The following is a 21,014-nucleotide window of genomic DNA, read 5'->3' as shown; positions in this document are numbered from 1 at the left end:
ACATTTGACTCATGTGAAATATTGCAGCTGAAGTTGATGATGCCTAATGGACATGCAGTTATCTCAATTGTTGACAAGTTTAATGCCTCAATTGTGTTTGGTCTGTGCATTTTGTTAGATGAACCAAAGTTGAAACAATTGGAGGTAATTGACATTTCCTGTACAGCAATTTTATGCTTTATTAGATAAAAGATTTCCTATGGTCACCCTGTCTGCAGTTACTTGCTTTTTATTTACTTAGCTATATGCATTAATCTTCTCTTTGGCAAACAAAGGTTTCCTGTGTATTGTGCTGTGATAATCATTACCAGTTAAAGTGATAAATGTAAGCATTAAATCTTCTACCAATTTTACCATCTCTAAGCATTTGTTCTTTTATTAAATTGTCAATTGTTCTAAAAATTGATCTGACCGAATCAAGCTTGCGCTGAGCTTGAGCCTGGCTCTAACTGATTTTGAGCGAGCTAAGTTGCGTTGAGCTTGCTCAAGCCGATGTCATTACACACATCGTCTGGGACTAAGAGTGATTTAGTAAGTTTCTGTTAAGGCTATCCTAAACGGCTAAACTTTTCCTTTTTATCAACACTTGTATAAGGAAGTTTACAAAAGGGTATAGAGCCATTTTATACAAAAATAAGGGGTCACTTAACAAAATCCAATAATGCAAGCATTGTACGCAAAAGGGCTCTAATATAGGGGATTATTTGGAATGTTTGCATTGAAGTTAGATCCATGTTTTAACTTTTCGGCATGGTTTGTCGTATCGGCTGATCCGATTGGGATCGGCCAAACCCGATCCCAATCGAGGCCCAATCCGAACTTTCTCTTTCACTCTTTCTTTTCACTTTCTCTTGCTCTTTTTCTTTCTTTTACTCTTTTTTTTTTCTCTCCTTACATATAATCATTGTTTCTCTTACGGAGAGGTCTAGCTCCGGTGAACTTCGACAAACTCCGGTATATAATTTTTTAATTAATTTTTTTATTTTTCTCTCATTTTTTTCATTTCTTCCACTCTCTCCCTTTTTTTTCTCTTTTCTTCTTCGTCTTTTTCTTCTTCTTTTTCTTCTTCTTTACTGCATCATAGTTTTGTTTTTGTTTGATTTTCTTCCACTCATGCTCTTTCTAATCTCTTCTTTTTTTTCAATTTTTATTGCACCATAGTTTTTATTCTTTTCTTATTTTGGTAAGCTTTTTTCTAAATTTTTAGAAGTTTTCCTGCATTTTTAAATAATATTTAGAATTTTATGTAATTATAAAGTTCGATCTGATCCAGGCGACCGATACGATCGATACGTATCGTTTTTACGGAGGCCTATCCAGATTCCGATCCTGATTTTTCAACCTTGCTTTTTGGGACTTCTCATAACATGCCCTGTTTATGCTTAGGTTGTCATTTTACATCTTGTCTAGGAGAAAGGATATACTAGATCTTTTGGTAATTGTTTGCAAAGCCACAATTCCCTACTTCCACTTCAATATCTGAACAGACACATAGCAGGTTATTACATGCCACTGCCCCAAGCTTCCATCATGTATTTCACATAGCATTTATCCAAAGATTAGATCTTGCAATTTGCAACACCATAATATGGATAACATATGAAGGAAGCATGCAATGACTGCTACCTGATCTGGTAAATTACCAGGGAATTCCTCCTCATACGGTTTAAGTTAAAATTTCAACCATGGATATAAGATTAATAATTTCAAAATTTACTAATATTTGTAATAACTGTGACTTGTGTGCAAAGCTATGAATCTGGAATTCCACTTCAAATATCTAAGGTAAGATATAGGAGTACTCTATGCCATTGTAATAGGCAAGTTGCATATAAAGTATTGACAAATGATTCCAGAAGAGCAAAAAAGGTCCTCACAAAATGACAATATTCTGATACTAACCTTTTAATTTCATGTGTTAGGTTGATTGTACTGTGCCATTTGTGGCCATACACTTCTCGCTGACAATATATGGTGCCATTATTGGAGTAATTGGCTTCTTGAAAAGAAGAGCTGAACCAGTGAAAGAGAATGTTTCAAATATTACTAAATTTGATGAATCCAGGAAACCATTTTCTAAATTCTCTGTATTTCTCAAGCTAGACGAATTGAATCTTGATGTTGATCTTGAAGATGATGCTAAGAAGAATCTAATTGTCTCCCTTATTGTAGGAGATATGGGAATCAGGTCAGTAATTCTGTCATATTTACATTCATCTGTTTAATTTTTCACTTTGGAAATATATTACCATCCTCTGGAATTGTAGGTATACTGTGCACGAGTTTACAGAAATATGGATTTGTATGAACATATTCAAGGTGGATGCTTCTAATATAAAGGATGAACCGAAGTTTAATGTGTTATGCTTCTCAAGAAACATTGTAGATAGCAAGTTCCGTCATGTGAACATTGAGCATGTTAGCAGAGGTTTGCCAGTAATTACATGGACTGGAAGTTCTTCATCTGATGGTTGCTTACAGTTGCATTATCAGACACAGGAAGTTGAACAAATTGTTCACCATGAATACAAGCTGAGGTTAAATGATATTGATTTTCATATTCATCCTCAAATATATGGTATGATCCAGAAGTTTTGTAATGATCTTCAGTCAAAACATCCTTTATCAGATAATCATATTCAGGAGTCCTTATTACTCAACAAGAATGTGACAGATTCCGAAATGGCTGATGCTAAGCTTCCCAATTTTGGCTTTTCCAATTTTTGTGATGACTCACAGTCTGGGTTTCCTGTGGATATATTTCCTTTTTGTTATAGTAAATATTCAGTTTTGCCATCGAATTTTGGAGGATCAGTCACCTATGATCTTCCAGATTTGAGAAGATTGCATGTTAACCACAGTGGATGCTCTAAAATGAATTCAAATGCCTTCAACTGTGCAGAAAAAATGAATTCAGCCTTGAGATCTCTGCCTTGCAATAATAAAGCTTATTCATCTAATAACTCCAGCTATTTCAACATGAGTCTGGAGATGTCAATCAATGGAGTTCAAGCACATTTCCATGACTCTTCCTGCATTTTAGGGACTATTTCTGTTCCTTCATCTGTATCTTCGCTTTCACTTCAATGTACTGATTGTTGGGACTTACTAGTTTCGATTCAGGGCATAGTGCTTTCATCATCTTGGTTCCCTGCAAATATTGATGAGCCTCTTTGGGGCCCATCTTCACAAAGTAATACTTCTATACTAAACATTCGTGTTAGAAAAGAAATATTTGATTCGTTATATCCATCAACTGAGATATGTATTGGCATTCAGAATGTTTGCTGCATATTGCCATCTGAATTTCTTGCAATGGTGATTGGATATTTTTCTTTGCCTGATTGGGCTTCTGTTGGAAATGAACATGATGCCCATGGAAGTGACAAATTTGAGGGTTCTCAGGACATACGTTGTGGTATCTCATTCAAATTTGAGATTGTTGAATCCACCCTGATATTACCCACGGAAAGTCAAAACAATTGTTGTCTGAAGCTTACACTTCCGCTGCTATTTTGCAAATTCGTTCAATTTAGTAGCCTTGCAGATTCTGTTATGGATATCCCTTTAGAGTGCTTGATTTCAGAGAGTTCAGAGTCTGATAGGGTTGACATGATTAATGTGTTTGGAAAGAGTTCATCTATATTTCTTCTGTTACTGAATGACCAGCCAAATTTCCAATTAAAACTTGATAAATATAGGACCCTTTCCCTTATTGAAAATCTTGATGTGGATCTCTGGATTAGGATACCTTGTAAAACTCCTTGTGAACAAGCTGCTTTGCCCACTTCCATTATGGCAAAACTTGAGAGTTGCAACATGATTGCTGAAGGTATATATTCTATCTGCAAAGTGCAAACTGCTTTTTCAATTTGTATTGATGTACACTTATATTTTCTTACTCTTGTTCTCTTGTACAGATGTATATTTCTTAGTTGGACTTGAAGCAGTTGGTTTCATTCTTGATCAGTTCTCATCTGTTGGTAAAGATTCTAAAATGTATGAATCAGATGTTTTGCGATATTTGCAACTTAAGAGAAGCATGAAGGATGAGACTACTGTTTCTGTTGAAATATTAAATGAATCCATCATTAGAATAAAATTTTGTGTCAAAGCATTGTCAATAATATTCTCTCGCTTGGACAAAAAGGATTTGGCTTCGTCAGAAACAGTTGCGAATTTACAGATGGCGCTTAATTTATCAGTTCTATTAATAAATGAGATACCAGACTCGCTTGACGTTGATATCTTCTCTCTAGTTCTGCAGTCATTTAACAGTTGCATTAAACTAGCATCATTCCCCTCAGGTTGTTCCATTCCTTCACATCTTTCCATCAACTTCTCCAGGCATGCTAACAGAGGAAATGAAGTTTCCATTGTTATACCATTTCTTGATGTTTGGTTATACTTGAATGACTGGAATAATCTCATCAGCCTTCTCTCCTCTTATACAAGGCACGCAGATAATACGCCATGTTCATCTGTTGGAAGTCCACAAGCTTTGGCTCATGTATTGGGTTCTCCAGCTTCAGTTTGTTTTCCACCTGAATTTATTGGAAAGGAAGATGGTAATTTCTCCATAAGATCTGAGAACATTACTGTTTCATTTCATGTACCTATCTGGGAGAGGGAAGGAGATAATTCTGAATGTCACATGACTGAAGTGCCAGTTCTAGCACAGGAAGATAATTCATCCCATATGTCAAAACATTACAGGTTTTTGAAGTTCTCTTTTCAGAGTAAACAATTAGAAATGTGTATAGGTGAGAGGTATGTGAATTTGAAATGTCAGTTGGACAGACTGAAGATAATGCTAGAGACTATTCGAGAACAGAAAGATACCTCCATTCCGTTTATACACATACGTCAGGTTAAAGTAGGAATCAGTTCACATGGAAAACAAGGAGAGCTGGTTCATCTTTTCTTTGAAGTACTAGCAGAATCATTCGATGTGGGCTTTTCACATCAAATATTCAATTTTTGGAGTAACACTCTACTCAAATTTCCTGAAGCAACATATTCTTCTCTTCCATATCATTGCCTGGTTCTAAAACTTCAGTTAAGGAAAGGTTCTTTTTTAATAAGTGATGGGAGGGTATGTTGTCATCGTTAATATTGTGAAACATTTACATTCATGTATTGGTTTACCTTTACATTTATGATTATAGTGATTTATGAAAGGGTTTAGCTATATATTGAATTTCTCTATGGTAACAACAGATATCCATAATATTAGACAACATTTATATTATATGTCATTTTACATTTACTTTGACAACTAAAGTGATCCGTAAAAGGGAGTTGCTGTATATTGATTCTATTTAGGTCAGTATTGGTTACACTTTTTTTATTGATAGGAGGCATTTACTAGAATCAGGGCATTTTACTTGGTTTCTTTTGGGGTATTTTGGGCAAATGCTGAGGCATGGATTGTCATGTCACTTGTGCTGGCATGTACCATACTGAAGATATAACATTATAACCACATTTTACAGTAGAGAAATTTGATGATACCCTGGTGTGATGTTTTCAGAAGCAACCACAATATGTGGGCGTTAAGTGACCAAGTAACTCATGCACTATAAATATTTAAAATAGTACGTGTTATGCATATGCAGGTGTTATGCTGTCTAGTAATATAAATATTTAAACTAGTATATTATTTTTAATACATATTGTATATGTATATTAATAAAATGATAAATAGATACATGGCCAAATGATTTGTAGAATAAAATCGTCAATTGAATCCTATCTACAAATTGAATGGTACTGTATAATTATATTGTCACCCTGGTGGTGCATGTGTAATAATTCTAACAATTATCGTAGGTCGATAACTTTCACCAACAAAATATGAATACCAAGAAACTTCATAAAGTAGCTAGACATTCATATAGAATGCAACATAATATACATAATGCAATTACGAAATAGTAGGGTTAGAGACAAATGAACTTGTCAACTGAGTTTCAATTTTTAGAATAACGATAGAACTTACAAATGTCATGTGCATGGGTAGGCACGTATCTATATGCAACACATATCTGGTATTCATACATGGTATATATGGTATGCGTGGAGTTCATATTTGGTATGTTGGGTTGCCAAAACATATGGGCGAATTTCCTTGCCATGCTGATGCCCTGTCAGCATGGAATGTGCTGTCAACACACCCTTGTGTTCCACCAGCACACTAATGTACCTCTAAATAGCAATCTTTTAAGGGTATATAAATATATTGTAAGTTCTAATATATGTCTTAAAGCCGACAATAGTCTTTTATCCCGAAATAAGGTTGTAAAAAACTTAAATATGTATTAGAGCCAGCATTAAGAGTCTTTTATCCCTAGATAAGGTTGTAAGAAACTTAAATATGTATTAAATCTGACATTAGAGTCTTTTATTTCTAGATAAGATATAAAATACTTAAATTTAACAATAATCATGTAGAAATATGATTCAACACATAATATCAAATAGTTATAAAATAATTTCTTTTTCCTTTGGTTCTGTGTTTGAAGAATATTTGACATTAGATCCAACACAAAATCCTAGAGCTATGTAGAATGAGTTTGTAAATCTAGTTTCATTTTTTGCTACATTTAGGATGGATAATCTCAGATTGATTGCTATACCAAAGAAATTAGGAAGAATAAATAAGAAAGGCATAACCTTTGATGGGATTTGAACCTCCCATCCTTAGATCGGTCTCCTCTCCTAGATCTCACGTTCTTTTCCTTCACTTCTTTTTGGTTTGAGAAATAAGTCTGAACAAAGAGACCTCAAAAAGGGGTCTCCTTGAGTAAGCTAAATAGGTATTATGCGATATTGAGAATGTGCCACTTGGCACTCAATACCCTATTTGTACCCCATGCTAGGTGACAGGGCACGATTGGCACGACCCACGCTGATTGTCATGACAATCTTTGCTTATGTGCACATGCAACCACATGAGAGTACATATGCAATAATATTGGTTAAAGAATATGCTAGGGCACATGTATATATGTAGTCGTAGCAATCTACCTCTACCACCTATTTGACTGCATATAACAATGATAAAAACGATGCCCTTCTGTCCTTGATTGTTATAAGGTTCATTTTGAGCCTTGAAGGGCTTATGACCTTACAAATTATTTGTTGAGTTTATGAACTACTCCAATACAGTCTTAGGGAGGACTGATAGGGTGGGACCTTTCATAAAATTTAGTATTGATATGCATAAATTTCAAAATGCAAAAGGATTAGGGTTCAATATTTCAATCCAATGATGGTTGTGCCACCATTGTCATGGCACGTGTTGGTCGGCATGGGGCGTGCCAAGTGGCACACCTCGACACACCTCGCCGTGCCACTGCTACACATATCTAATATTTTTAATAAACTTTTTAAGATATTTAAGATGTTTTTAGATCTTCGATAGGTCAATCTTTAATTTTTAGTTTAAATATATGTATTAAAAGTTTAAAACCTTTATTATAATGTTTTATCTTTAGATTGTTTTTATAAATGACCTATTTTATTAAAGATAAAACACAATTAAATATAAATATTATTCAACACATACTATGATTGAAGACATTCATTAAAACTAATATTAATTATTGAACACTCCATAATATAATTAAACACATAATATTAATTGATAATAGTTTAATAAATAAAATTAATATCAAGTTGAACGTAAAATGACGAGGAGAATCAAAGACTTCGTTTGCTGGTATAAAAATAACACGAGCATATTATATTAAATACTGTCGATATCCTTCAAAACTCATTTACTAATAGTATTGCTGGTTGTAACATCTGACATAGTTTTCGCACAAATAAGAATTTTATATTTATCTTATGATATGATGTGGATATTGAACATGCATCGGAATGAATGACACCAGCACAGCCACAAACACACTATAAGTATATGCAAGATTCTGGCTCTAGTGTATTTTGTGGATGCACCTCTCTTGATATTTAACTATCTACAGACCCAAGTTCTCTGTAAAAATAATACCTCTCTGAGAAGGTTGTGTAACAGAGACGCGTGTCTCATCTCAATCATCACCGTCACTAGATTGAGTCTCGTTATTATCACCATCCTGAGTCTCGTTATTATCATCATCACCATCACCATCACTATCACCATTATTATTATTATCATCAATTTTATTTAAGCCTTCTAAATAATCAATTGATCAGTTGGTTTGATAATAATTGATGAAAATAGGAATTTTTTAAAAAAAATGGCTCCACATAACAATGACCGGCACGGGTGCCAATCAGCACGAGTCGACACATACTAGCACGGCCATCCATGTTTCAATCTATCAATCTACTTATTGTAGTTCATCCATGGAAATTCCTCAGGAGAAAACTATTCTTTTCTCGATTTCTTTGCTTGAGATTCAAAATGTCTAAAATAGGCTTGAATAAGTTAACTTCGCCATCATTGAAACATATCATTCAATTCTTCCTTTAGTAGGGAAGGCTTGGGAGAAAAGTTCATCCATTGCAAATTCCATCAAATTTGACATTTTGAAGATAGTATATGGATGAAAGTATGATATCAAACAATACTGCGTTTTGTCTGTAAAACTTTAACTTATCCTGCTATACGATGTTACTGTCTTTGTGTACAAGGAGATGATCATAATTTAGTTAAAAGAAAGCAGGTGTACAATCATATAACACTTGAATAACTATTATACTGAGTTGGTATTTATTCTTTCAATTTTACCATTTTTGGCTGAACCTAACCCTACATAATAGGATTGGGAAGAAGGATTAGTGATTTGAGATCCATATCTTTGTAGAACACATTCGAAATGTACAGTGGGATCTTTGAGAAATGTGAGGACAAGTATGACATTTGTACGAATGTTATTCTTAGAAATGTTTTTTTTTTGAGTAATTGGATGAGCTCTCATTCTTGGATTATATTTTAGTAGTGATCTCATCTTAGATTCATATGTAATTTGCTCACAATTTGACTTTTAATGTACAGATGTTTATATTTTCCTTTTTGGTGTCTATGTATTGTATGACCTGATGGTGTATATGGTCTATGCATGAGAAATGCCAACTTTGCTTATAGCTTCTTCAGTGTTTCTGACCTGCTATTGTCTTTGTACAGTGGAGCCATCATGGACCCATCCTAGAGACCTTAGTTAGAAACATATTTGTTCATATTGAGCAAATCAATGATACGATGGAAGCTTCAGCTCTTGCTGATCTCTTAGTTAACTACAATAACATTGACAAGGTATAAACATTTGTGCTTCAATTAGCCTTCTCATTGTGCATGTGTTGGAGTAACGATGCAAACTTTGTAGGTTATGTGGGAGCCTTTCATAGAACCCTGGAGCTTTCATTTAAATTTGAAAAGAAACTTTATTGGGAATCGGATGGACATATCTGCACATACTGATGTTTACCTGAAATCAACGAAGCAGCTGAATATGAATATAACAGAACCATTTATTGAGGTATAGTATCTGTGATTTGTAGACTTGTAAATTATTTTGAATGTGTTGAAGAGAAAATTCCTGGTATAGCATTTCATACAAATCTTTCCAACTGTCTAAGGCCGTCCTACTTCACTTGTTATTTACAATTGCTACAATCAACAGTCTTCCTCTGTTTTACTGCAATAAATAGTAAATGACTTTGTATTGCTATTAACTTTGAGTTTGTACATAAGCTACTTCAGAACTTTCTCTCTAAGAAGAATTTCACCGAGTACTGGTTTCCTGGAGTGGCTGGAACCTGATAGTAGCCAATACTGGCTAGTTATATAGCTCTGTTTTTCTTCCTTGTATTCTTGCTGATATTCATAATCTTATGCAGGCTGTCTTCAGGCTTTGTCAAATGATTAAAGATTCTTGGAATCCAAGCGGAGATGGACTTCGTGAAGATCAGAGTAATCTGGGGTTTAGAAATGTGGATGATATACAGACCAGAAGATATGCACCCTACATTCTCAGTAATGAAACATCTTTGCCGTTTAGGTTCCGTGTGTTTCGTGGTCCTGTTAATTCAGATGATATGGGCAGCTTCTCAGTAATAGATGAAAATACTGTGCCAGCAGGATATTCTGTTCCAATTTATGTTGAAGAAACACTTGATGAATTCTTTTTTCAACACAGGGGAACTCGTTCTTCTGAACAACTCGCTGAGAAAAGATTGAATTCAGTGGCACATCATATGATTTCCATTCAATTTGATGGAACTTCTGGGTCCTCCAAACCCATGTCAATGGATCTTGTGGGTGTCTACTTCTTTGAGATAAACTTCTCTAGAAGTAAACAGCCTGATTTTATTGAAATAGAAAGAGAATATGTTGCCTCATCATCTAATCGAAAAACTGACGGAAGCTATAAAAGAGGGTGGAATGATGGATTAGTTGTCCCTGTGGTATTTGAAGTTTCAATGCAGAACTACAGCAAGATGATTCGACTGTACTCAACTGTAGGTGTTATCAAACACCACATTTCTTTTCTATTTCTTTCTGTTGTTATGTTCTCATGATCTGGGGACTTATTTCTTACAACAGGTCATACTCTTAAACACAACATCAATGCCGCTAGAGTTGCGTTTTGATATACCATTTGGTGTCTCTTCAAAGGTATATTTGTAACTCTTATAGGTTATGGAAAATTTGGAAAACTAACTGAAGTATATTTGTAACTCTTATAGTTTGTTTAAAATAATTCTTCGTTACTGCCAGGCACCAACTGAAGCTCCTCTTTATCGTCTTCATTCTTTTCTTAAAGCAAGTGCTTCCTTGTGAAAGCGAGGAATAGTTGTTAATTTCATCTGCTACTCTTTTGTTGAGTCAGCAACTTTACCTGTCGAGTGACCATCTTCTTTAAGTTTTTTGCACTTTCCCAGTTCCGAGCTCCTTAAGAATGAGAAAAAAATATTTCTTTCTTTTTCAGGTTTTAGGACCTATATATCCAGGCCAAAAGATTGCACTGCCTTTACATTTGTCTGAAGCTGGTCGAATCAGGTGGCATCCAGTTGGAACTGATTACTTGTGGAGTGAAGCGCATTCATTATCAAGTTTGCTTTCACAAGAAAACAGGCTTGGATTCATGAGATCATTTGTGTGCTATCCTTTTCATCCCAGTGGTGATCCATTTCGCTGTTGCATATCAATTCAGGATTATAGCCTTTCTTCATCAGGAAGTGCAGAAAAAAGTCTGCGTCACTATGCACATGGGTATGGGAAGCCAACTATCAAACGTGATAGCCGAAGGGGTTTTGAACAGAAAGTGACGAAGAAACATTTTATACGGCATGTGAGGTTAACTACACCATTTTTGGTGAAGAACTATCTTCCCACAAGCTTATCCTTGACGATAGATGGGTGTGGAGTTGCAAATTCTGTTTCCCTGTCGGAGGTCTGTTGTATATTGATGTTGATTGCTTCTTTGTAAAGAAAGTATGTTTAACTTAACTTTCTATATTTTTACTGTTCAGATGGCTACTGCTTCTATTTTTCTTGTTGACTCTTCACATGACCTTGGGATCACCTTCCATATTCAAGGATATAGTTCTATCTTATCAAAGTTTCCTCGTGCTGAGCAATTCTCTGTTGCAGCCAAGTTAAATGTGTCAAAGTTTTCTATAACAGAGAAACTTGCCTTCTATTCTGATGCTTCCAGCTGTAAGTACTTTGGTTAATCTTGCTGATTTCTTGATATTCTGTGTCATCTCCATGTCTAGCATATGAATATATTTTGTAGGTCCTCTAAATGTAACTCTTGAGAAATCAATGGATGCATACTGCGGTGCTCGAGAGCTGTGTCTTTCAGTTCCATTCTTGTTATACAATTGCACAAACCGGCTGCTTACCATCATAGAGAGTAACCAGGAAAGGACTAGAAGTTCCCTTACAATCCCTTCTAGTTACAATATTATTGGGGGTGAAAGACATTTAGCTGGAAAGGACGGTCTTGCTCTTCTATCTCTTGGGTCAGAATCTTCTCCTGTATTTTGAATATTGATAGATGCACTAACTTTCTCTCCGACAATATTTCCTGAAAGACCGTAGTGACCTGTATTAGTGGTTTTGCGCAGGTGTTTTCCGTCTAAAATATCTTCAGCAGGTAGTGTAATTGGACAACATTCATCTTATTCATCAAAAAAGGTTGGAAATGGCAACGTTGCTGATGAGGGAGCCTGCAGAGTGGCTAATGCACATATGTATGCTCCTTCTGGCTATGTTCCTACCACTGAGCTTTTAGTTAAGCTTAGTGCATCTCTTCCTGAGAGAAGTGAAAATACTCGGAGCCCAAATTGGTCAAGCCCATTTTCCCTTGTTCCTACAAGTGGTTCAACTAATGTTGTCATTCCGGAGCCATGTCATTCTGGTGCATTTTTGATTTCAGCAACATCAGTACCTGTTTCTGGAGAACTTTCTGGGAGGACAAGGGTTATTACTTTCCAACCAAGGTAATCTCAGGATTGCTACTTCCAATAGGACAGTTAATGAAATATTTTCATGCTATATATTGTATTCTTGTATTAGGTGCTGAAAAAGTTAGAATAATTTTATACTGATGTTGTTTCTCAATAAGACATACTGATTCTTTTAAGGGATGAGAGGTTCTTCATTAGACAGCATTTTACCTTTTGTCATTTATAAATTATAACAGTAAAATATATGCGTGTCATGAGAAGCTTATTGGGACTTTGTTTTATTCAAGGATTTCCTTGCCAAGTGGAATGGGGCATGTCTTAGATCTGCAAAGCAGATGGCATGGCGCATGCCATGCTGAGTGTGGGCATGGCGTGGCGTACCTCAAGCATAGTAGCCGTGGCATTGACACATCCTACAAGAGTATTTTAGCATTAAATAATAATGCAACACACAAAAAATGCTGATCAATTATTTGTGATTGGGATGAAGGGATCAATGTCACCTTTTTTTGGAATGACATTTTTTTATGGGGTTGCTAAAATCAGGGAGGATATTTGGCTCAGCCAATCCAGGCCTTTTAGGTCTTCTTGTCGGTTTCACAACCATGTCAGACCTGATGATAGAAGATAGTGACATTAAAGTCTAGCTTTTTTGTGGACTCTTATTGTCAAGAAAAGCTTTTGTTTTCATTCTTTTCTCTTCAGACAAACTCTCATCTTGTAAAGAACCCCTGAGTTGAAGAAAAATAACATGGGCTAAGTTCAGAGTTAGGTGCTCTTTTTCACCCATAGCTCCTGTGGCATCCCTTTTACAGCTTACTAGTTAATCAGATGCAAAATATACTACTAGAGATATTTTCATTCATTTGATGTGCTTCACCATTTTGATAGTTTCCTTGTCTTTTACTGTTGTTGAGCAGTGAAATGTCACAGAGCATTTATGAGCAACCAGCATTATATGTATACGTGCTAGTTGTTTTTTTTTAAATTAGACTTCTGAGGTGGCAAGCATGGTGCTGCTTGATGCAACACGTACAAAGAATATATGAGAGAGGGGTTGGAGAGAGAAAGAAGAAGAGAAGTTTATCGACATACTATTTATCTATCGTTGCGGTGGAGAGAAGGAGGAGAGGATGAGTGCTGTGACCCTTAGTAAACGTAACCTTGAGGTTAAGTGTTCCCCATGCCCCTCTTGCAACCACAATGATTGTCGAGGGTTAATCATCCCCTTCCTTTCTAGCAATGATGGAGGGGTGTAGATAGTGAGTCCAATACACTATAGTTGATGGGAACATGATGCATCTGGTACCATAGAAAAGATGTGTTTCTCGTGTCGGGAACCTTTCAACCATGGTTCCAAATTTTAGCTGATCCCAATCCAGGGCTGAAACTCAGTCCAATGACTAGTATCATCTGGATACCAGATCCATTTCGAGTCGGGATCAATCGTATCGGCCGAAATTGACCAAAATCGGGAGAGAGAAAGGGAGATAAAGATGGAGGGAATAAGAAGAGAGAGAGAGAGAGAGAGAGGAGAGATAAAGAGAGCTCGTTGGAGGGAGTGAGAAGGAAAAAGAGAAAATACCTTGTCGGAGGGAGTCGGAGAAACATCGCCGAAGAAAAATCGGAGAGGAAGAGACCGAGAGAGAAGGGAGTCAATGAGGGAGAGGGAGAGGAGAGAGGAGAGAGAATCAGAGAGGGAGAGATTGAGAGAAGGGAGTCAGTAAGGGAGGAGAGAGAGAGTTGATGAGAGAGGGGAGTCGGTGAGGGAGAGGGAGAATTAGTGGGAAAGAACGAGAGTTAGTAGGAGAGAAAATTAATAAGAGAGAGAGGATGGGAGAGAGTTAGAGAGGGAGAGAGTGTGAGTGGTAGAAAAGAAAGATAGAGATTGAGAAAATAATATTTAATTTTTAGTAATTAGATTTTATATATGAATAATTTATATATCTTATTATCATTAAATTTTAAAAGTTTTCTATATTTTAATTTTTTTAAAAGAAAATAAAAACTGATACGAATGGCTGAAACAGCTGATATCGCCGATACGGTAGATACATATTGTTTATTTGGATGGCTGATTTCAATCCCGATTCTGATATTTGGAATATTGCTTCCAACATAAGATGTGCCACTGCACAGTACTGACTCCACATAGGTCCTTCACTATTAGGTATGGGCGGGTGTGTAAATGCAGAAAACCTGCTACAATTTTACTTTTATATGATCGGAATTACACTAGTATGAACTTCTATTCATGCTACAGATTATGCCACTTATGTATGTGCATTGCCTATATCATGCTGGAGGGAGATGTTGTATATATTATTCCTTCTGTAAATATAGTAGCAGAAATATGCATTCAATAGGTCATGTTGGAGTAAAATGAAGCAATATCTGTTGTTTGTGTATTACAGCAAGTGAAATTCTTATCTGACTTTGCTATTGTGAGTATTGTCTCCTGTCTGTATCAGAGTAGGCTGAGGAAGGTTATTATGTCTGATAGTTCATTTAAATTTGATTCTGTATCAAGTTTCTCACTCACTTGGTAACTCTAATTATATATATTTATGTGTGTGTGTGTGTGTGCTTTTTTTTTCTTGTAGATATGTGATCTGTAACGCATGCAGCAAGGACTTGTTTTACAGACAAAAGGGAACAAGTAACTTTCATCGTTTGGGTGCTGGGAAACATTCTCATCTTCATTGGTCTGACACCACAAGGTTTTTGCCTTCAGGCTTTTTAAAAGAAAATGATATCATATTTGTATTACCTTTGATATTGCTATCTAATATTGGTAAATATGAATACTGATTTTATTCTCCTCTGTAGGTATGGACAAAATTCTTTAATACTTTGTCTTTTGAAACACTTTATGAGCATTTCTACGTAGTTTTAATTTGTTATGAAGACTGTTGCATTTTGATAGAAGCAGGCTTTCCTTTCACAACTATAGTATTTATAATTTTCTCATTCATAACCTAATAGTTAATTGTGTCACCAGAATGGCATATACGGTACAGTACTGTTTGGCACTACTTCATTTAGATGAATTGGCATCAAGCTTCTATCTGCTTTTTTATGTTGTTGCATATGTCATCTCACTTGGGGTCATAATCGATTTCAAAGTTCCAGATGTCCTTCCAGAGTGATTGGAAATGGAAAATTTAGCAATTGAATATGAAGTTAGGTTTTTATTTTGAAGGAAAGAAATGTCTGTTATGCTTAAGCATTAGAAACTAATGTCCAAAAGTTAGCTTGATGTTGAGGGATGGAGTATATATATTGACACTAGGGGAAATCAAATTCCACAAAATCTAGAGATGATTGTGTTTACTATTGAAGCTATTTGATGCAAGCTCAAATGAGCTAAATATCAGCTTGAGTGTGATGATTTAAGTGATGAGAGTAAAATTCAAGCTCAAGGACAGGTTGTTAAACAAATAATCAAGCTCAACCCGAAAGTTGCAATTGATCAAAGGTGTAGGATCTTGTGTGGGCAATGAGTTATTCAGCACCCTCTAGTTGATGAATCAATCATTTGAATTTATTGAATACTAAATGAATCTGCCCTATGGTGCCTTCCTCAATGCATAACAGTTAATAGTCAATATAAAAGTGGTGTGTTGTTTTTCAAATTGTATTGTTTCAAATTATATTCAAAATTTTGTATCTTGCACTGCTGTTTAGAATAATTATTGTAGACTTTACTGTTAAGAAATATTTTCATTGATTATCCCTCGACTGATTTTATATAATCTGGATTGTCCAACACTGTAATAGCTATATATTCATTTATTTTTCTCAAACATTATATTTGAATTGTTGCAGAGAGTTGCTTGTTTCCATTCGATTTGATGGACGTGGGTGGCTGTGGTCAGGCAGCTTTCTTCCTGATTGCCTAGGAGACGCACAAGTGAAAATGCGAAATTATGTCTCCGGTGAATCAAACATGGTTCGAGTTGAAATACAGAATGCTGATTTGGCTACCAGCAATGAGAAAATCATCAATAGAACTAATGGTAGTTCCACTGCACAACTAATCCTGTTGTCTGATGATAAGACTGGGTTTATGCCATACAGGATAGACAATTTCACGATGGAGGTAATTAATCTTCATTGATTACAATATTTCGAAATTCACTTGGCTTTTTCTTATCTTGGAAATCTTAGTTCCTTTACTGGTAATTCAATTTATAGATGGAATCTATTTCTGTTGTACTAATTTAATCAATGGTGACAATTTTTGACCTGACATGATAACCTAAGACAAATCCAAAGGTTTTACATAGATGTGGGTTTAATATAACTGAGTTTGGGTCATAAACGAGTTGAACCGCCTAACCTAATTATTAGATAGGTGTGTTCGTGTTTATCACTTCAATGCATTTAAGTTTTATACAATTTATGATCTCAACCCTTTTATGATCCAACAACTTGATTGACCCGAATAACCCTTTTATAAGTGGAATAAGTCAATAAACCTGTTCATAATACCAATAAGTTATGTAAACTTGAATAACTTGTGTAAACCGTTTAAATCTAATCCATTTCATGGGTTACATGGGTGACCCATGTAACATTTTTAATAAATGACTCATGTTTAATATTGCAACCTGTTTAATAAGCAGGTTGTGTTTGTGTTGACCTGAACTTGACCCGAACTGGCCCGACATGGACCCGACCCAATTTCCACTCATAGTGTTAATCGACTTGTCCATGATTTCTTATATCACAATTATAGAGAGGCGAGACTGCACAGAGATAATGAGGAAGGAAATTATGACATCTCATTGACAGGACATTACTTAAGATCAAATTAGATGGTGGTCACCTTTTCACATGTTGCTTACAACTAACTGGTCAGTCACAACTCACAATGTCCGTCTTGAATGCAAAAGCTCAAGCTGAATGCATATTTGTTGACTTTTATGTCTTAAAATTTTGATTTGTTATAGATTTCACAAGGTATTTTAACCTTTGTATAATTACAATTAATAGCTATTAGTTTTACGATGGAGAAAGGCAGTGACAAACATGTCTTCTAGTGCTTGAAATTCTTTAATTCAAAGATGGTGACATTAAAGTGAACATTTAAAATGTTCTTTAGCATCACTATTTAAGAGGATCAAGCTCTCTTCTTCTTTTTATCTTTTTTTCCTTTGTGTAGTAGACCAAGTTGGAGGAAACTTGGTAAATAGCAAGGTTCCAAAAATCGGTATCGGGATCGGGATCGGCCGTCCAGAAAAACAATACGTATCGGCTGTATCGGCCGCCTGTATCGGATCGAACTATTTTAATTAAATAAAATTTTAAATATTATTAAAAGTGTTAAGAAATTTCTAAAAATTTAGAAAAAATTATAAGAAAATAAGAAATAATAATTACTTACATATAAAGCCTAAAAAATAAAAATCTCTCTTCCTCCCTCTCTTCTTTCCTATTCCTCTAACTGTTAGTGTGAAATATTCATTCTCTCCCATACTTTTTTGTTCCTATCTTTCTCTCTTTCTCTCTCTCTTTCTCACTCTTTTTTTTTTAATCTTTCCCTCTCCCTCACTCTCTCTTCATTTTTTTCTCTCTCTCTCACCCTATTTTTTTTTAATCTCTCTCTCTCTCTCTCTCTCTCTCTCTCTGTGTGTGACAGCTGCTGCAGCTGTCACAGCAGCTGTCTGCTGCTGCTGCAAGCCGAAACCAGCCGATCCCACTCGGGATCGGCCGAAACTAGAATCCTTGGTAAATAGCTTAAAGTCGATTGTAAGAGTTGCACAGATAGACCTTTACTTGAATCAGCATTTCATAGTGATTAATCTTTTACTGAAGTAATGATCATAAGCTGCTTATTTATAACATTTCTTTATCTGTAGACTATCTTGTTGATTTCTTGTTTTTTAATTTTTCAGAGACTGCGGATTTATCAACAGAGGTGTGAATCCATTGAAACAATTGTGTATCCTTACACGTCATGCCAATATGCTTGGGATGAACCTTGTTACCCTCATCGGCTTGTAATTGAGGTATGCAAAGTTTAGATTTGTTATTTTATCTTCATTGTCCATATGAGTAGTCTCTCATTTTGTGTACTAGGTGCCGGGCGAGCGAATTTTGGGTATGTACAGTCTTGATGATGTATATGAGTACATGAATGTGCTCCTTCCTTCGACATCAGAGGTATTCATTAAGTAATTTTAATTTATGAAGCTATGGGATGTCGCAAACAGCTTCTGATGATTATACAGTTAAGCAAATACCCAAATCATATTTTTGCCTGCTTCACACTAGCACCTCTTTAACAATTTTTTTTTTTTCAGTTAACATTTCTCTTGAAACATGTCATGGGATAATCTTTTTCTTTTTGAATGGTGCACTTTGACTGGTTGCCTAAATTTTAAGATGGCAACAAGTTGTCCCCTGAAATGTAATCATTCAAATAAACTGACTAAGAGAGCATTTCAGATACTAACCTGGAGCACTCGCTCAATTATCAATTATTAGGTTGTGAAAATTGAAGAGTTCTAATTTTTATTCCTCTTCTCGTTAAGTTATCATGCTCGTATGAGTTTAAATCTATAAAAGTTCTTAAGAGGATCATTATTTATCTTACAATCGAAGCAGATAACTATGCAATGAAGTGTAGAACTATTAGTTGATCATTACTCTGATTTGTTTGTTAGACGTAGTCTCCTTCACAGCTGGTATTTAAATCCAATGACTGAATACAACCTGATGGAATCTAATTTTCAACTTAACCATGTCATTTTGGGTTTTAGGATGGTTAAAATTCACCATGGCATGTGACAATTTCCACTAGAAATCAAAAGGACAGAATAATGAAAGGACCTATTTGATGATTTTGAATAGTTGAGGAGGTCAAGTTGTAGAAAACAAAAGATAATTATGGAAAAGTGAAATGATCTATAGTTGAGGAGTTAAAAGTGTAAATAACCTATGGCATTAAACTCATTAGTTATGACTCTTGTGACCATCACTGACCACCTCATTAGGATTGGAGTTGGATTTGATTGGTGAAAGTCTCACTTGAAATATTTTGCAATACACTTGTAACATTATATTTTAGTTCATATGCACAACATAATTATTATAGGGAAATTTACAAATACACCATACAAATTTTGCATTATTTGTGGTTTGCCTTACCTTGTTGGTAATTTTAAAGTGATTAATCTATCATCTGAAGAACGTGCAAAAAATGACTCTTCTTTAGATTTATCCTAAGTCCTAACATTGTTTAATCAAATCGAGTCAAGAAATATATATTCCTTCCTCTATAAATGTAAATAGTTTGGAAAATCTACAAATAATGTGTTACATTTTAAATATTTTGGAAATCACACCCTGTATTTTGTGTTTATTATTGTTTATATGTTGTCTTTTAGACCTTCATTGGCCGATGCCTTTTGAATTTAAACTTGTCTTTGTGATGTACAAATCTATGCTGCCAAGTCGTCAGATTGACTATGCCTGCAGTAGTGCATACAGACAACAGCTATCAAACAAATAAATGACCTGTATCCTTCAGTTTATGACTTTATGGTTTCTCATGCAATAATGCAATATAATGTTTCAATTTTAGTGAAGCCTAAGTTGATGTCTGAGTGGAAACCTCTCTCTTCTTCCACATCAAAAGATTGTTATATTTCCATTTCCAGTCAGTTGAAGTTAGGTGATCTTCTACTTGGGTCAAGATCTTTAGGTCTTTTCCACTTTCTACCTGATTCTTTTATCTTGAGGACTCTGAATCATTATTCTTTCTAGGATCACAATCTAAAGCACCTATGATCTAAATTGTGGTAGTTACTCTCCTTTGATATTTAGCATACTGAACAGGGAAAAGGAAAATCTTCATTATCTCTTGCCAGCCTATTTCATGCTTCTGTTAATGTTAGAACCAAGGATGAAACTCTTATTGTTTTCTGATTGCTGCCTTGGGAAGAGAGAAATTATGTGGTTTAAAGAGATTTCAGGAGTGAATGAAGCATTTTATGGTACCCATTACTGGACAACTGAAAGTAACCTTTTCATTGCCGAGAGATGACTAGTGTTTTACAGACATGTTTTATCAACTGCATTGCAGAAGTCTTTTTTGTTGCTTTTGCTAATTTTAGATGAGTTTTAATTGAGAATTGCCTTTTAGTTTGTAAGATTCACCTTAATTTTGTTTGCAGAAACCTGAAAGACGACTTGGTGTCTTTGTACATGCTGAAGGAGCAATTAAGGTTGTTCTTTATAACCCAAAGCTACACTAGAGTTGACCTATATCATGTTATATTGACTTCTTTACATTTATGAATAGGTACTGAGTATTGCTGATTCAAGATACCATACCCTGAAGGACATGAAAGAAATCGGTTTCCTTGGATTCAAAGAAAGGAATGATATTGATCAGAAACAGGATCATCATGTTAATTTCAGTGAAGTGATTACACTACACTTGCCATTTATTGGGATATCGTTGATAAGCTCTTACCCACAGGTGCATAGGATACTTGATCTATGACTTTAGTATGGTATACTTACTCTCATTTTTCCTTGCAATTCAGAAGATTACAGGAAGAAACATAATCAATGTAACA

General features: G+C 35.2%; 1 protein-coding gene across 7 annotated transcripts in view; it reads left to right on the top strand.

Annotated features, from left to right (window-relative positions):
- Positions 1–21,014, top strand: part of LOC140801316 (intermembrane lipid transfer protein VPS13) — a 62,233-nt gene that overhangs the window by 34,495 nt on the left and 6,724 nt on the right. For 6 of the 7 annotated variants that reach the window (XR_012111409.1, XR_012111410.1, XR_012111411.1 and 3 more), the window contains exons 22-39: positions 28–144; positions 1,923–2,188; positions 2,268–3,832; positions 3,921–5,095; positions 9,134–9,262; positions 9,333–9,485; positions 9,847–10,467; positions 10,553–10,624; positions 10,938–11,402; positions 11,482–11,668; positions 11,748–11,976; positions 12,082–12,456; positions 15,027–15,143; positions 16,252–16,525; positions 18,324–18,437; positions 18,508–18,591; positions 20,607–20,657; positions 20,735–20,914. Coding sequence is in view for 4 of the 7 variants with exons in the window: in XM_073156354.1 (XP_073012455.1) it covers positions 28–144; positions 1,923–2,188; positions 2,268–3,832; positions 3,921–5,095; positions 9,134–9,262; positions 9,333–9,485; positions 9,847–10,467; positions 10,553–10,624; positions 10,938–11,402; positions 11,482–11,668; positions 11,748–11,976; positions 12,082–12,456; positions 15,027–15,143; positions 16,252–16,525; positions 18,324–18,437; positions 18,508–18,591; positions 20,607–20,657; positions 20,735–20,914 (6,174 nt within the window). In the remaining 3 variants the exon portion in view is untranslated. Of the gene's footprint in view, positions 1–27; positions 145–1,922; positions 2,189–2,267; positions 3,833–3,920; positions 5,096–9,133; positions 9,263–9,332; positions 9,486–9,846; positions 10,468–10,552; positions 10,625–10,937; positions 11,403–11,481; positions 11,669–11,747; positions 11,977–12,081; positions 12,457–15,026; positions 15,144–16,251; positions 16,526–18,323; positions 18,438–18,507; positions 18,592–20,606; positions 20,658–20,734; positions 20,949–21,014 lie in introns of all 7 variants that reach the window. The other variant, XM_073156356.1, reaches the window with a different exon arrangement.

This window comes from Typha latifolia, chromosome 14, assembly GCF_019914945.1.
Source record: "Typha latifolia isolate L0001 chromosome 14, TyphaL0001v2, whole genome shotgun sequence".
NCBI classification, from domain to species: Eukaryota; Viridiplantae; Streptophyta; class Magnoliopsida; order Poales; family Typhaceae; genus Typha; species Typha latifolia.
Note: the sequence above shows the minus strand (reverse complement) of the source record. Positions and strands in the feature narration are given on the sequence as shown.